The following is a 15,849-nucleotide window of genomic DNA, read 5'->3' on the forward strand; positions in this document are numbered from 1 at the left end:
TTTTTTCAGTTTTGTTCTACATTTTTTTGTGAAAATAGGTCATTTTTCCTTCACCGAATAGGTCCATAACACGGGATTAAAGCCCTAAATGGTATATTTGATCATCTTTTACTCAAACTCTCTTAATTGAAAACCATTCTCTCTCAAGAACAAACCCTAGCTCTTTAAGATTCAAGTTCAAGTTTCAATAAAACTACTAAGAACCCTCACAAATTCTTCAATTAAGGTATGTTAGATGTTCATCCATGGGCCCTTTTCACCCATGAAGTCCAAGAACCCAATATCAAGTTTAAAAGTATGATCTTTACATATTTTTATGAATTATGTCCATGAACTTTCATGAATTTAGAATTTTAGATCATGTTTACTCGAAATTGTTGTCATGATTAAACCCTACATGTTTGAATGGTGTTGTTCACTGATGTAAGCCTTAATTGATGATTTAGTATCAAAATCATGCTACAAATACTACATGTTTAAGACCATTCCCATGTTAAGCCATGCATTGCAAGTATTTGATGAAATGCCTCAAAGAATGAGTTTTGAATATGGACTACATGTGATGTCCTCAAAGTTTTAGTATGATCATGTTGTTAATGTTATCGAGTCCTGGGGGTATGAATACCTAAAATTTAGCTGTCTTCATACTTCAGTGTCCTCAAAATGATTTTAGATAAACTATGACCATAGTTAGTTTCTTAATTATTATTATTTAATGAGCACTAGCAGAGCTCATAATCAGTTAAACTCAGTTCAGTCTAATAGTCAGTGTCATTCAGTTGGGAGTAACACTTAGCACCGAGTGAACATAGGGATGACGTCTCTCTTGACAGTAGAAGTGAGGCATTTGTCTCCCCTATCAGTAGGCATGAGACGTTAGTAGCAGTCTCTGAGTTTCGGACCTACAGCGCCACCGTAGACTTTGAGGGGTCCCCCATCAGATAGCCATGACACCCTAGTTCTTTGGGACATCACATTAGTGGAACCACGTAGCCATTGTTAGTACCTGTGGCACGATACTGACACTATTCCAACTAGGGTTACAGGTTGGACCCTGATAATATATATTGGGGCATGTCAGTTATAGCTAGCTCCCACAATTTCAGTCTAGTCTTTAGTATAGTTTAGTTTAGGTTTTTTATTGACCGTAGCATACAGTTATCAGTTGATTAGTCATCAAATTTTAGTGCTTTCAGTTCACAGACTATTTCAGTATTGTGTCATATGCTTGGTCATACATCCTTAGATTTTACAGTTTCTATGCATGTTGTTCATCAGTTATCTAATGTTATTCATTTAATCAGTTATTATACATGTACATGAGCCATGCATATTAGCCTAACCTCATTTAGTATACCAGTACATTCAAAGTACTGATCGTATACTCATTTTTTGCACTATGTGTCTTATATCTTAGGTTCGAACTCTCAGGTTCCCGATTGCACTTAGATATTCCAGCGCATCAGCAGCAGTAGCAGTGGTGAGTTCTTATACTTCTAGGACCAATTTTGTTATTTTAGTCTTTCAATCTAGTAGTCAGTCAGAGTTAGTTGGGGGCTTGTCCCATTAACTTCACATTCAGTTAGTTTATAGGCTTTCAGATTAGTACAGACAATTAGTCAATTTCAGTCGATATTATTGGTCATTTTTATTAGTATTTCCAGTCTATTGGTAGACATTTTGGAACCATGATTCAGTATCATTTTCATTTATTAAAACCTTATGGAGTTTTAGTTAAATTCCGCATAGGTTCTTTGTTATTTTATTCAGAGCTCACAATAGATACCAACATGGGTTAGCTTGTGGTCCTTTGGGGCTGTAGGCACCGTGTCGCATATAGGGTGTACTTTTGGGGTATTACATTAGTCCCCAGTATATTGGTCCATATCAAGTTGTAAGAAGGATTAGGAATGTCGCTTATGAGTTAGAGTTACTAGAAAGGTTGGCTTCTATTCACCCTATTTTCCATGTGTCTATGCTGAAAAAGTATGTGGGTGATCCTTCCTTGATAGTGTTGGTTAAGGATATTGGTGTTATGGATTCCTTGTCTTATAAGGTATCAGTTGAGATATTGGATAAGCAAGTTCGTTGATCAATGACGAAAGATGTAGCTTTGGTAAAAGTCCTTTGGAGAAATCAAAAAGTAGAAGAAGCTACATGGGAAGCTGAGGAAGATATGAAGGCCAAATACCCATTCTTGCTTCCCGTTTGGATGAGACTGCTTGAGGTATAAGTTTCGTTTTACTCTTATCATATTTTGAAATTTATCATTTGATTCTGGTGCATTCTTGCTAATGTTTTGGTAAAAAAAAAGCCTAACTCATCATTTAGGGATGAATGATCCTAAGGAGTGGAGATAGTGTAAGGCCCCTAAAAATTTTAATCATTTTATTTTTTACCCTCCTGTATTTATAATGTCAAATTTTGACTTGAATTATGTCTAGGAATGTTAAAAGGGTAATTTGAGAAAGTTTTAAGATTTTCGGAAGGGGTTTGGTGTCATTTGGGACCCCGAGGTAGTGAGGGTTGCGATATTGACTTGCCACAGAGGTTAGCTTCGGCGATATTGGTGTGGTAAGGAGGCTACCTCCACGATAACGGTGTGCCACGCGATGTTTTAATTTTGTCTAGTTTTTGTTTTTCACTTGGGATGAGGGGCTTTTGGGTTTTTTACCCCCTGTACAATCTTTAAACATAAAATAACCTCATTCTCTTCAATTTTTAAAGATCAAATAATTCTCTTTCTCTCTCTCAAACTCAAAACCCAAGAACATTAAAGGGGTTTACAGTAAATTCGGGCTCCAAACTTTGAATTGACTTTAATTTCTTATGTATTTCAGGCATGTATCTCAATTTCAAACTTTAATTTTATATTGTGACACTTATTTAATCATTATCCATGTGTTTTAGATTGATGGATTTGAAATTGGGTTGAGGGATTTTTATTGGTATCACTTGAACTACTTTTTTCATGATTTAAATTAATGATTTATGCTTTAAATTTATGATTTTTGGACTAATTGGGTAAATTATTATGGAAATTGAAATGGGGAACATGGATTTTCCCAAATTGATGACTTTTTGGCTTGGTAATGGCATCAACCCCAACCCATTTTGTAAATTTGGTTTTTGAACATGGATAATTGCGTAATTCAACTTATATATGAACCCATTACATTGCATTAATGGATAATTGGTTTAAATAGATTTCAAAAGTCCTTGGTGTCCATGGTTTGAATTTAAAAATAGAACTTGAGAGCGAATGGTGACATTGATTGGTTTGGCATGATTATATAAGCTTGCAATCATAATTGGTATGACGATACCAAGTGATAAATGTCTTAATATAAGACTTCTGGTTAATGGTTGGGCTTATGTGCAAACTGTTTTAAATTGGGCTTAAGAAAATTATGTAGCTCATCCTGAAGGTGTAGTCTCGAGGGAACTAACACTGAAAACTACGTTTGCCGACGTGGGTATCTATATAACCGTGTGCTTAGTTCACATATTATATTTTTGGAATGGCTAGAGTCTTGGTGTCTTTAGCCCTTCCTTCGGATTTCTTGGTTCGTGCAGTTAAAACACATTGGGTCGCTTTCAATAGAGGGAGTTGAACCCGTATAGCTCGTGGGTGCCTTTAGGACGGAGGAGCTATATAGTTCAGGTTAATGGTTTAAACTCACATGTTCATGACCCTTGTTCGTATTCCGGCATCCTATATATGTATATATAATTATTATGCATATGGTTTTGACTTGTTTATGGCATTGACGTTATTTTATCACTTTTTTGGAGTTACATGCCAATGTTTACCCCACTGACAATCCTTGAATGCTACATTGTTTCATGATGTAGGGTCCGAAGGGTTTTTTATTGCACCCGTGCAGCGCTTGGTGGCTGAGTACTCCTATAAATTTGCTGTGAAGTGGTGAGTTTCCATTTTTCAAAAGACCTGGTCATTTCATTAGTTTCATTACTGTTATAGTATTTTGGATTTCCCTTTTGGTCATAGTCAGAGACATATCCCGACTCAGTTGGTATTTCCGTTTTAGAGGCTTTTATGGACTAGTGTGAGTTGGATTATTGGTTTTGTCTCTTAGAACTTTCATTTGACCTATTTATCTTTTATTGATATCTTGATTGGCTTCCGCTTTATTATTATTACTGTGCTCTTGTAGTTAGGTTAAGGGGGTGGGGGGCGGTTTCCGATCCATGCGGTTTCCGATCCATGGTGAACTTGAGATACCCGTTATAACTAGGCCCTGATTCGGGTCGTGACACTATCATACTTTGGTGCTAAATTTACCCTTCTACTTAGAAAAATTGACTAATTATATCTTTCGCCATAGTTTGTGGGGCAAATTCACCCTTGTTGTTAAGAACCATTTCATACGTACACTTTATTAATAGAAAAGCTCAAATCAATGTGAAATGACCCATTTTTAAAAAATAAAATACACCTTAATTTAACCCGTCTGGTTCGACTCAAGCCACAAAAAAAAAAAAATATACGCATACGCCCTTCAGTTCTGTTGGTCAAATTCTTTTGGTAAGATTAAGCCACTAGATATTTATCAGTACATGGCTCATAAATTTTGGCTTGTAGTACCAACTTCAAACTTTGGGACGTTTTCAAACTTTAGGTATAAATTTTTAATTTCAATCCAAATTTTTTTTTAACTAGATTTTAAATATACCCCCCAACAGAATTGCGGGAGGGGTATATTTGTTTGTGTATGTTTTATGGGTCGGATCAGGTGAATTAGATTATGGTGTAATTTATTTTAAAAAATTAGGCAATTTAATGTTGATTTGGTTTTTTTTTAACTAAAGAAAGGGTATATGTGAACAGTTTCTTAACAATGAGAGTAAATATTACCCCCAAATTATGAAAATCAAGAGTAAACTTGGCCACAAAATATGACGAAGGGTATATTTAGCTAATTTGTAAATTTCACCTTAAAGTATGACAACAAGATAAATTTGACACCAAAATAAGATGAAGGGTATATTTAGCCATTTTTTCAAAGTAGATGGGTAAATTTGATCATTTTTTCTTAAATTAAACATATGTAGAATATCCAAAATGATCTTTATTTGTAGTCTGAACTCTTAAATATATCGTGTGGAAAGTTAGAATTTAAGAATTGTCAAAAAGAAAAATAGATACTCTTTTTTAAAATAGATTAAAAAAGGAAATAGGACAATAAATTAAATGAGAGAGTATATATATAGTATATATTAAGTCATTCCCAATGGTCGCCACGCGTAAATTTTGTAATGGCTACATAATCGTGCTTATAATCTCAATTCTCAGTCATGTTAGTATGCAACATTCTGGTACCTCCTCCTTCCCAACATCAGTTTTTCTTATCAGGGAATCAAAATCGACAACTCAAATGTCTACCTGATCCATAATTGAGCAGAAAATAAATTCTATGAGCAGTGAAATTAATTAGATATTTTTTGTTTGAAGAAAGGAAAATGAGACAGAAAGGTGCATATCTATGTTATCAGTTCCTTGGCATTAATATACACGTCTTTGCCTCGCAATTTAAAGTATCTATACAATACTTACTGGTTTTCCTTTGTATAACTAAGTGTGTTTTTCTCTGTTTCTGACACCTTCCTGATTGCTGTTATGGACTTTGAAGTCGTTGAGGATGAAGTATACGTGTCTTCAGAGAGCATGGAATCGTCATTAGCTTTCCATCTTTGCAGGGCTTGAGGAAGGCTCATATTGAAGTCAATATTGAAACTATCGTCTCCAGTATTAGCAGTGGGAGTCCATTGCTCTACCAGAGGAGCTAAGACATTAACCGCGTGTCCCATATCTGGTCTCTGAGATGGTTCCCTAGCTGCGCAATGTCCTGCTAGCTCTGCTACTTTGCATATGCTCTGGTAAGTTTCCTCGTCTGGATCCAGAGTTGGGTCTAGTACTCCTACAATGTTCTCTTTGTTCACAACCACCTTTCTAAACCATGCGACTAAATGACTTCTGTCTTCTGGCAAGTTGTCATCAAGTGCTTTTCGCCCCGTGAGAATCTCCATCAATATCACTCCAAAGGCGAAGACATCAATCTTTGTAGTCACTCTTCCAGTGGCTAGTTCCAACAGACAGAGATGCCATGAGAATTATATATTTAGCATGTGTAAATTTAACATGTATCAACAGCATATATATAATCATTTTCCTAATCAAATACTATGGAAGGTTAAAAGAATCAATTCGTTTTATTAGGGATAGTTAAGCTAGTCGTGCATTTTAACTTAATTATCGAATTAGAACAAGTTAGACATATAGTTACTTTGTTTATTCTATGGTAAGTCAGAGGTTAAATTTGAACTAATTCATGCAATATAAAAGGGGTGTTGTACATACAAGCATACTCTGGTGCAAGATACCCAAAAGTTCCTGCTAGCCTCGTCTCGACAGAGTACTTCCCATCAGGTGCATTTTTAACTAATCCAAAATCGGAGACCTTAGCCCTCATGTCATCATCAAGAAGTACGTTAGAAGGTTTTAGATCTCTATGTATGAAGCTCTGTTGTGCCAAACCATGGAGATACTCTACCCCTCTGGCAACGTCTAGCGCTATTGTTATTCTTTGCTTCCAAGTGAGGGGCAGAAATCCCAATTGATCATGATCGAATAAGTGCTGGCCTAATGTCCCTTGTGGCATGTACTCATATACTAAAAGCCTCTCATATCCATTGACACAAAACCCATGAAGTGCCACCAAGTGTCTGTGCTTAACCTTTGTGAGTACCTCGATTTCAGCTTTGAATTCGTTCAGACCCTTGTTACTCGCTATAGAAGCTTCCATCCTCTTCACAGCAATCTCTGTTCCATGATGGAGTTTACCTTTGTAAACAATCCCAAACCCACCACGTCCCAATATATTTTCTTCATTGAAATTGTTTGTCGCTTCTCGCAGAAGTTCCACTGGGATGGTTACATTCCCACCATCATAAACATATATTTCACTGTTTGCAGCACTACTTTGACTGGCCGCGCTTGGAATTGCTCCATAACCATTTACATTTTTAGGTGAACCATTCTTCAATTTTTGCTCCTTGCCTCTACTCAATTTTGATGTTGGATTACTCTTGTATTTATATATTACCAAGAACAAAATCAGGAGTAAGGCAACAGCAGCAATAACAATAGCAACAACAACCCATGTAGAGAAGGAAGATTTATGTTCATGTTTTGCTGCAGAAGGTGAATTATCTGTCCCACCACCAGACGAACTTGGACTTGATCTTCCAAGTGGAGCACTTGGGGGCAAATCTTTCCCCATAAAGGGATTACCAGACGTTTTCACGATGACATCCGAACGAAATTTTGGGATCTTGCCCGAAATATTGTTGTTGGAAACATCCACAAGCTGCAGCTCTACTAAACTGGCGAGACCGACAGGAATAGGGCCAGTGAGATTATTATCATTCATCACCAATGATTTGAGACCGGTGAGATTAGCAACAGCAGGAGATATTGTACCGACCCAATTCTGTTTTGCAAAATTGATTACAGTCACACTTCCCTTTGCATCACATGTAATATAGTTCCAACCTTTACAAGGATTATTCCCTGACCAAGATTCGGCCAGTGTCATTGGACAACCCACTGCTCCAGCAACATCAAGCAATACAGTTACCTGTGGATCACATGGTCCTGGAACAGGATTACAAAAATGGTTCGTGTTTCCAAGACTCACCTGGACACTTGATTTGAAAACTGGCATTGGACCTAAAAATACGTTATTTTGCAAAGAAACGTTAGCCAGCTTAGGAAGGGAAATTAGAGAAGCAGGAATTGCTCCAGTTAAGGTATTATCGCGAAGCTGAAGATCGACCAAATTATTACAACGAGAAAGATTAGGAATTGGCCCTGTAAACTTATTAACATGGATCCAAACCTGAGTTAACTGTTCCATTGAACCAAGAACATCAATCCCGCCTGAAAGCCCAAACTTCTGGTTATTAAGTATTAAGTTTTGGATGCCAGACTTAGCAAAAGAAGACGGCAAGAACCCCGTAATATTATTATATGAAAGTCTCAAATTCTCCAAACTTGGGAATGACCCAAAAATGTCTGGAATTTGACCAATGATATTAGCATTAGATGCTGAAAAATCAGCCAAGGATGATGAGTCCGTCAAACTATTAGGAATTGTCCATGGAGGAAGACTAGGATTGTCATCAATGCTAAAATGCTGTAAATTTGTTAGCCCCGAAAGGAATTTAGGAGGAACGGACGTAAAGTTATTGTTATCAAGGTGAACATCTTGAAGTGAAGAAAGGTTTGATAAAAGAGGTAACGAACCTGAAAGGCGGTTCTTTTGGATATTAAGGGTTTGAAGATTAGAAAGTTGATTAAGATCTGGTGGTAATTGACCTCCCACTGATTTTGATATGAGATTAATTGAAGAAACCCTGCCTGAGGAGTCGCATGACACGCCTGACCATTTACATACATTGGAACCTGACCAGCCGGCTGGTGTTGGTATAAGAGACTTTGCCAATTTAGCCATGATGGAGGCATCATCGGCGGAACCATCACGTACGACGACGGATAACTCATCGGCTGAGGCAACCAATATGAGGCGGAAGAAGAGGAGGAGGCAGCAGGGAATATTTTCATAGAATTTGTACTTCTTCTTGCCCATTGTAACTTACCTTTCTCTTTTTCTCTCACCTCATTGTTCGGGCAATTAGGGTTTCTGAGCGAGGAGAAAGAGGACAAGGTTTTGGCTTTGTGTTGAATGCTTGAATTAAGGAAGGAAAGCATAGAACGTATGGCATGCATGGCGAGAGATCGTTTATGGCAACTTTCCAAGACTTCCCATAATAGCTTTTGGTTTAAAAAAATAATACTCTGTACTATTCGAGAACGACACCGTACTGCTGATCCTTTTGGTTTAATTTGGGCTCATTTGTTGATGACATGGCGCATTGTCCAAGCATTGATGACGTGGAAAATAATGATTGGTCACCTGGTTCTTTTATTGCGTCGGAGATATGTAGTGGCTTATTTTGGATCTACCCTTGTATTTACTGGGAGGAAGAGAATTCGCAGTGTGAAGAAACGGAATCGACAATGGAATTCGGCCGCGCATTCAATGCCGCTTCAATTTTCCTTGTTTTTCTTCTTCTGGTTAGCGTAGGTAATCTATTCATTTTTGTATGAGATCTGTTAATGAAATCTCTTTTTTTCTTTTCTCTTGAGCTGGATATCTAATACTAAGTCAAACATTGATCGATTTCTATTTTCCAGTTACTGCTAAGAAATCTGGCAATGTTGCGGAGTTGCAGATCGGTGTGAAGGTAAAACTTTGTAGTATTGTATATTACCAATTCCTAAAGAAAAAACCTTGCATCTCTTGCTTCTGGCCTAGTTTTAGTTTGTAGGTTTAAATAAAAAAAATGAAAAAATAGCATAGTTTTAGATTGCACGTCATTTCACTCAATATTCTGTTTTAGACTAGTGATAGATGAAAATTGAATCATAAATGCTCTATACTGTTACCTCTAGCAGAATTGTATAGAGTGAATCTGCTCACGGAGAGAGGGGAAATTTGTGGTGCTTTTAATTAATTCAAGTGAATCCCCTCATTAAGCGTGAATATGCATAAACTGTATTCTCAGTGACCTGAGTGGATAGAGAGCATGAATGTAGAATGAAGATCCAGTCTCCTATGGTGGTTAGCTACGATGACAAGGTGTATTTGACAGAGAACAGTTGGTGAATAGGATAGAATAGATAAGGTTTCTTTCTGTTATGCATATCTTACATTTCATACTTGTCCCTCGTTTAAATAAATATATTTTTCATGCTATGGGGTTCATAACTATGTATTATCTCTCATGGAGTTTGTCAACTGCATGTATTGATGATCCAGCTTGCGGTGAAATGATTATTTTTGTTGTGTCCATGACATTGAAACCTATTTCTCCTTGTATGGAGTGGGGCAGATATTTAAAAAATCCAGTGCCACAGTTATCTGGGGAAAAGCATAAGTTATTGATTCTCTCATGGAATCTTCATGACTACTGCTTCTCAAATGTTTTACTATTATGATGTTACACACTGCATTTGTAGAGTAATCAATCTTTTATGTTTCTCGATGTTGATAGTTATGCTTGCACATCTCCCTCATTTGGTGATTGTGTAGTCTAAAGCACTAACCTATTGTTTTCTTGATCCACCTGTTGCAGCTTAAGCCAAAATCTTGCGACCTTAAGGCTCACAAGGGCGATAGGGTCTCAGTACACTACAGTGTGAGTAGAAATGCTTCTCTACTTTTAACTATTTAAAAGCTCCTAATCGTGGACGGAGGGAAAGTTACCCATGAGAGTGAGGTGCTTCTAAGTTCTTGTGATCCCTACTTGTAGATCAGTAAATTATTGTGCTTGCTCCTTTTAGGTAATGCTTAATTACCTATATCCGAAGGAAATAAAGGGAAATCCTTCCATTGATAACCGGGTTTTTTGTCAATTATGTTGGAGAATTATATTCATGCATATTGGTTTGAATAAGAATGGGCTAGTGAAGAGAAAGATTTCACTTGATTATTCAGATCTTTTCCCTTCTTCATCTGTTTGCAGTCATCTTCCTTGATAAGCTTAGGGAATTCCGGATCCATACTTTTACACTAGAGATAATGTCTGTCATCATACTGTAACATGTCCAATTACAGAGGAGATTCTACTAGACATTTCCTATTCCTGAAACTGCAGTACTCTACATCATCCACCTCCCACTGTTAAGTATATGTCATGTGACAGAGATATTCCTCCTTTTCCAAATATAGGTCACATTAATTGGAACACAGGAAGTATGAAAGAAATGCCATATCTGAACAGAGGAAGTATGAATGAAATGTTATATTTGAACAGAGGAAGTATGAAAGAATCAGGGTGACAGCATTAGCATTGGCATATTTGATGAAACAAACATGAAAGGGTTGCAGAGAAATTTGTTGTATTCTTTAAGGAAGAGTCTGGCTGATTTAGATTTTTCCCAACTACAGGTAACGTTGAAGTGATTCACCCTATATCTTAATGTTCCTGCAGGGAAAACTTACAGATGGAACTGTATTTGATTCCAGCTATGAGAGGAATGATCCCATTGACTTTGAACTTGGAAGTGGTCAAGTAATTAAAGGTTGGGTTGTGATTCCTTAAACCAATGCCCATTCTACACCATTTATTCATTTTGAATCCTTCGGAACTATGGCAAACATGTTATCGTTGCATTTGTGCATTTTCTTTTTCTTCTTTGATGGTTTCCCACTTTGATTACTGGCTGCAGTTATAAGAAGCATATTAGGCGCTAGATTATCGACGACAAGCCACTGAATTCTTGATAAGGATAAGCATGAATATTCGTGTGCAGATGGATGTAGCACTTACAAAACAAAAGATGGCTTAATGTTTTTGTCTCTTGTTTTTCAAGATGATTTGGTTTTTTAATACTTTGTGGGGGGTTTGCGATTTGAAATTTACCCTATACGTTGGAAACTCAACCATTTTCCGTTGATATGTCAAAGATCTTTATCATAAACCAAACAGGTTCAAAGGAATTCTTTCTTCATACCAAAGTAAAATTTGAAAAAAAAAGAGCTTGGTTGTTACTTGGCAAGAGAGAAGAAAAAGGCAAAAGAGCTAGCTTGCCAATAGAATCGACAAACTGAAATCATTACACTGTTGGCCTGTATAATGATATGAGGTTTTTCGTTCCTCATGAAGTATGAAAACTCTTTTTTATTTCCTATTCTTTAAGGTAACACATCTACTCAAGTAAGTAAAGAAAGTCTGTAGTATAAGTTCCTAAAAGCTACATTTATGTTTCTCTATTCTGAATTCCCTTCTATGTTTCAATAAATATCATATTTTTCAGAGTCTACGGTGATACCCCACTAGCTTTATGTTTCTCTATTCTGAATTCCCTTCTATGTTTCATTAAATATCATACTTCTCAAAGTATACGGTGATACCCCACTAGATTGATGCTTCTCTATTCTGAATTCCCTTCTATGTTTCATTAAATATCATACTTCTCAAAGTCTACGGTGATACCCCACTAGATTGATGCTTCTCTATTCTAAATTCCCTTCTATGTTTCATTAAATATCATACTTTTCACGGTCTACGATGATACACCACTTGTGTGATTACACTGGATATGCTGTTGTTGTAGACATATATAGATTTTGACAGAGATATATAGAATATTACATTTTCTGAAAGAAAAATTATGTGAATGATGGTAAGCTATCCTAGAAAGGTTACTGAACAAAAGAACAGAGCAAGCTATGTGATACTGAATGTTGCCTTGCCAGGTTGGGATCAAGGACTTCTTGGAATGTGTGTGGGAGAGAAGCGAAAGTTGAAAATCCCTGCCAAACTTGGTTATGGCGAGAGTGGATCCCCACCAAAGATCCCAGGTAACATCAGCTGTTTTCTAATAACTTGGAAATTCTGCTTAAAGCATTAGCTAAAGCTATAATCCACAAGCATTGGACAATACATTATCGTTTGGTGGACTTATCAACTACTTTTGTGGTGTCTATTTCTGGTTCTGAACAAATAGCTTTAATAGCCTCGCTTCGTTAGCCATAAATGTACTCTCCTTCAGGTGGCATTGCTTCCGTTCCACATAATAGGTTGCATTTGTTTATATTTTTGGAGAAATTGCAAAAGAATTTTGAATACATTTCTGGTTCTGGAAACTTTTTAGGTTGACAAAAAATTGATTGTTTGGTGAATATTTCTTTTTTGTGAATTTTGGAAAATGGGCGATTTGTCAACTCGGATATTTTGCAAAACTTGGAATAAACAAAAATTCAAAAAAATGTTCCAGAATGTTTTCAAATATCGTAAAGTTCTTTCTTCGCCAGAATGATTTCTTGTTTGTTGGGGTTGCTTTTGATTCCCATGTGATTTGCTACAGTAGCTAAACGTGGAAAAAGTTTTTCCTCAAAGGGAAGTCAGATTGACCTCTATATTCTATAAAGCGGATGGGTGTGGTGGGGTTGAGGAGGGGCATTATGTCGTATTCTTCATCATGCGGGTTTTAGTGTTGCTTAAATTTAATGGGAGGCATTGTTTCCAGCTCAAACTATACTCGAAAAGTCAAAGTCATATTTAAATTATACTAATGACCTATTATATATCTAAACTATAAAAAAATGAAACTATTTATACCTTGTTAGGCTACCATCACTTGCATGTGGTGTAGTGTTTTACACGCGCTGCCACGTCAGTAAAAAGTATCACTTTTTTATAGTTAAGGTGTGTAATATGTCACTTATATAGTTTAGGTGTGGATTCGAATTTTCGACTATAGTTTGGGTGGAAACGATACTTTTTCCCTTAATATTTTTAGCCGTTTACTTTTGTTATTTAATAGGCTGGACCCTAAAATAAGTGTAACACACACGCTTTAGAATGGGGGTCATGGGGAGGTAATAATATCACTTTTATATAGTTAAAGTGTGTAATAGGTCACTTATAAAATTTAGGTATGATTTAGACTTTTGTTAACTAGACAACCGTTATGCTGGGCTACAAATAAAATTAGCACATAATTATCTATTCATAATCCATTATCAAGTTCGAGAATGCAATTTTATTGTATTTCTTGCTTGCATTTTGTACTCTCCGTTTGTTTTGTTATCTAAAATTTCCCTTGAGTTGGCTAGCATGGTCTTTCAATATTTTTATATCCGTTCAAACTTAAAGGTGGTGCGACACTTATCTTCGATACTGAGCTGGTTGCTGTGAACGGAAAGAAATCAACATCTGATAGTGAACTGTGATTTCACGATGTCTCTACACACTGCTTCAAATTATTAGCTCAAGAAAGGAGGGAACTTCTAAGGATCTGTTAATGTTAGGCTATCTATTAGTTATATTTGCTTCGTTGATAATTAATATACTGAAGTATTGGTCGCTGCCAAAAATTAAAATTACACTAGTCTTTTGTCACTAGTTCTTTCTTCTGCGAAAGTTTAAGTGGATGGACGTTGAACTCCAAGGATGGTTTTCCATCATCACTTTTTACATTGTGGTACCGTTGGTGGTTTTATCTTTTCCTTTCCTACCTCAAAAAAAAGGGTACCTGGCACGGTAGTGGTAGTGGATGATGTTGTTTATATACATGGATACTGGAATTAAAACCTTTCCATGTGTTACTGCGCAAGGTAATTTAGGAGAGTTGCTTGTACTTCCTCCTTTTCAAAATAATTTACCCTCTTTCAAAAAATATTTATTTCAATTTAGTTGGCCTCTATATGAAATTAAGAGAATTTTATTGTATTCTTTCAATATTACCTCTATTATTAAATGACTACACAGAGTGTGTACATACTCAAATTTATATTTTTAAAACATAATTACTAAAATTAATTTAATAAAATAAATCCTCAATAAATACTTTTTTAAACACAGTGATAAGTCGATGAAGGCCAACTTATTTTGAAGGGAAGTATACAATCCGAAGGATAAAATGATTTAATACAAGTAAAGAAAATGCTACCTAAGATATCTAAATCTATATAAATCAGCTAAAATATTATATGAGGAAACTTACAATTGTATAATTTTATTTTGCACCCCTCAAATTGCAACACAGATAATGATCATCCTTAGCTTGTCATAAAGGTAATCAATTCAAGCTTCATTCAATGTCTTAGTAAATAAATTAGCTAGTTGTGCTTTGGTCTTTACGTAGCTTGTGGGGATCAAGTTTTGTTGGTTTATGATATTTTGAAAATTTTTACTATGAGTGAGATACCCTTGTTACAGAGAAGCACAAGTTGTTCCACTACTTTTTTGACACGTGGATTATGAACCTATTTTTTCAATTGAAAACTATGAAGAAGAGAGAGCATCTTTAATTTTGTGCAAGAAATTGAAAGTGAATTGTGGGCTCTACACAAACTTGAATTAAATGTGAGAAATTATTTAATTAACATTATAATGTGGGCCACCGCATAATCTCAATTCTCCAGCCACTTCTGTTCTTAATAAACCCTTGTTTTCCCTGGCAGTCGTCTTCCAGTTTTTTGCTCATTTCTTTTCATCAACTTTAGATCAATTCATATGTAGAAAATAAATTTTTTAATTTATTTTGTAATTTTACTATTCAATTTTTTAATCCTTCGTGATTTGAGTAAAAATTTAATTAATTAATTAATTGATATATTGATACATTTTTCTGTTTCACGTGATTTCATTAATTTTTTTAAAATAATAATAAGTGAATTGATTGATTTTATAATTATTTGAATGAAATAGAAATGTATCAATTTTTATAAATAATTTAAAATATTTTATATAATTTGTCATCAAACTTTTATTACAGTTAATTTTTATTCTAACAGACTAAAAGGTTTAGGCTAAAACACATTTTTAAAAAATAAATTATATGAATCAAAGTCAATTTATGTAAAAAAAAAAATTATAAGATTTTTATCAAGGTATTTTTATATTTTTTATAAACTATATTCACTTAATTAAATAATATATTTTAAAACATTATTCATAATTAAAAGAAAATTATAGTAATCTTCATGATTACAAGTTTGCAAAATTTCTTCGGGAGAAGGACAAAAATAATTTCTTGCCGAAAATAAAAGACATAAAAATAGCCCATGTTTAAAAATACCACTTTTTGGCCATTTCGCTAGCTAAGCCGCTTTGTTTGACTCTTTTTTTTTATTATTTTTTTAAAATTTTTTTTGCTGATTTTATCCTTTTTGTTTTACTTTTGTTGTTGCTCCTTTTGCTTCTTCTATCATTAATATATAAAGTGTAAAAATTGTAGTTGTTTTTTGTTGT

General features: G+C 35.3%; 2 protein-coding genes across 2 annotated transcripts; one reads left to right on the forward strand and one right to left on the reverse strand.

Moving 5' to 3' along the window:
- Positions 1–5,264: 5,264 nt before the first annotated feature.
- LOC107842719 (receptor-like kinase TMK4) lies at positions 5,265–8,867 on the reverse strand. Its single transcript, XM_016686676.2, has 2 exons — positions 6,383–8,867; positions 5,265–6,104 (listed from the first exon to the last, which is right to left on the reverse strand). Exons 1-2 carry the CDS (start codon positions 8,670–8,672, stop codon positions 5,575–5,577), a joined length of 2,820 nt encoding a protein of 939 aa, XP_016542162.1. The 5' UTR covers positions 8,673–8,867; the 3' UTR covers positions 5,265–5,574.
- On the forward strand, positions 8,828–14,044 carry LOC107842720 (FK506-binding protein 2). The gene is made up of 6 exons (XM_016686677.2): positions 8,828–9,170; positions 9,281–9,330; positions 10,222–10,284; positions 11,080–11,170; positions 12,348–12,452; positions 13,750–14,044. Exons 1-6 carry the CDS (start codon positions 8,951–8,953, stop codon positions 13,824–13,826), a joined length of 606 nt encoding a protein of 201 aa, XP_016542163.1. The 5' UTR covers positions 8,828–8,950; the 3' UTR covers positions 13,827–14,044.
- Positions 14,045–15,849: the final 1,805 nt, after the last annotated feature.

Source organism: Capsicum annuum, chromosome 9 (genome assembly GCF_002878395.1).
Source record: "Capsicum annuum cultivar UCD-10X-F1 chromosome 9, UCD10Xv1.1, whole genome shotgun sequence".
NCBI classification, from domain to species: domain Eukaryota; kingdom Viridiplantae; phylum Streptophyta; class Magnoliopsida; order Solanales; family Solanaceae; genus Capsicum; species Capsicum annuum.

Coding starts and splice junctions, on each gene's coding strand:
- LOC107842719 (XM_016686676.2), bottom strand. CDS start 8,672: ATGGGCAAGAAGAAGTACAAATTCTATGAAAATATTCCCTGCTGCCTC. Junction 6,105..6,382: donor TCTTGCACCAGAGTATGCTT/GTATGTACAACA, acceptor TGTTGGAACTAG/CCACTGGAAGAGTGACTACA.
- LOC107842720 (XM_016686677.2), top strand. CDS start 8,951: ATGGCGCATTGTCCAAGCATTGATGACGTGGAAAATAATGATTGGTCA. Junction 9,171..9,280: donor TCTTCTTCTGGTTAGCGTAG/GTAATCTATTCA, acceptor TCTATTTTCCAG/TTACTGCTAAGAAATCTGGC. Junction 11,171..12,347: donor AAGTGGTCAAGTAATTAAAG/GTTGGGTTGTGA, acceptor TTGCCTTGCCAG/GTTGGGATCAAGGACTTCTT.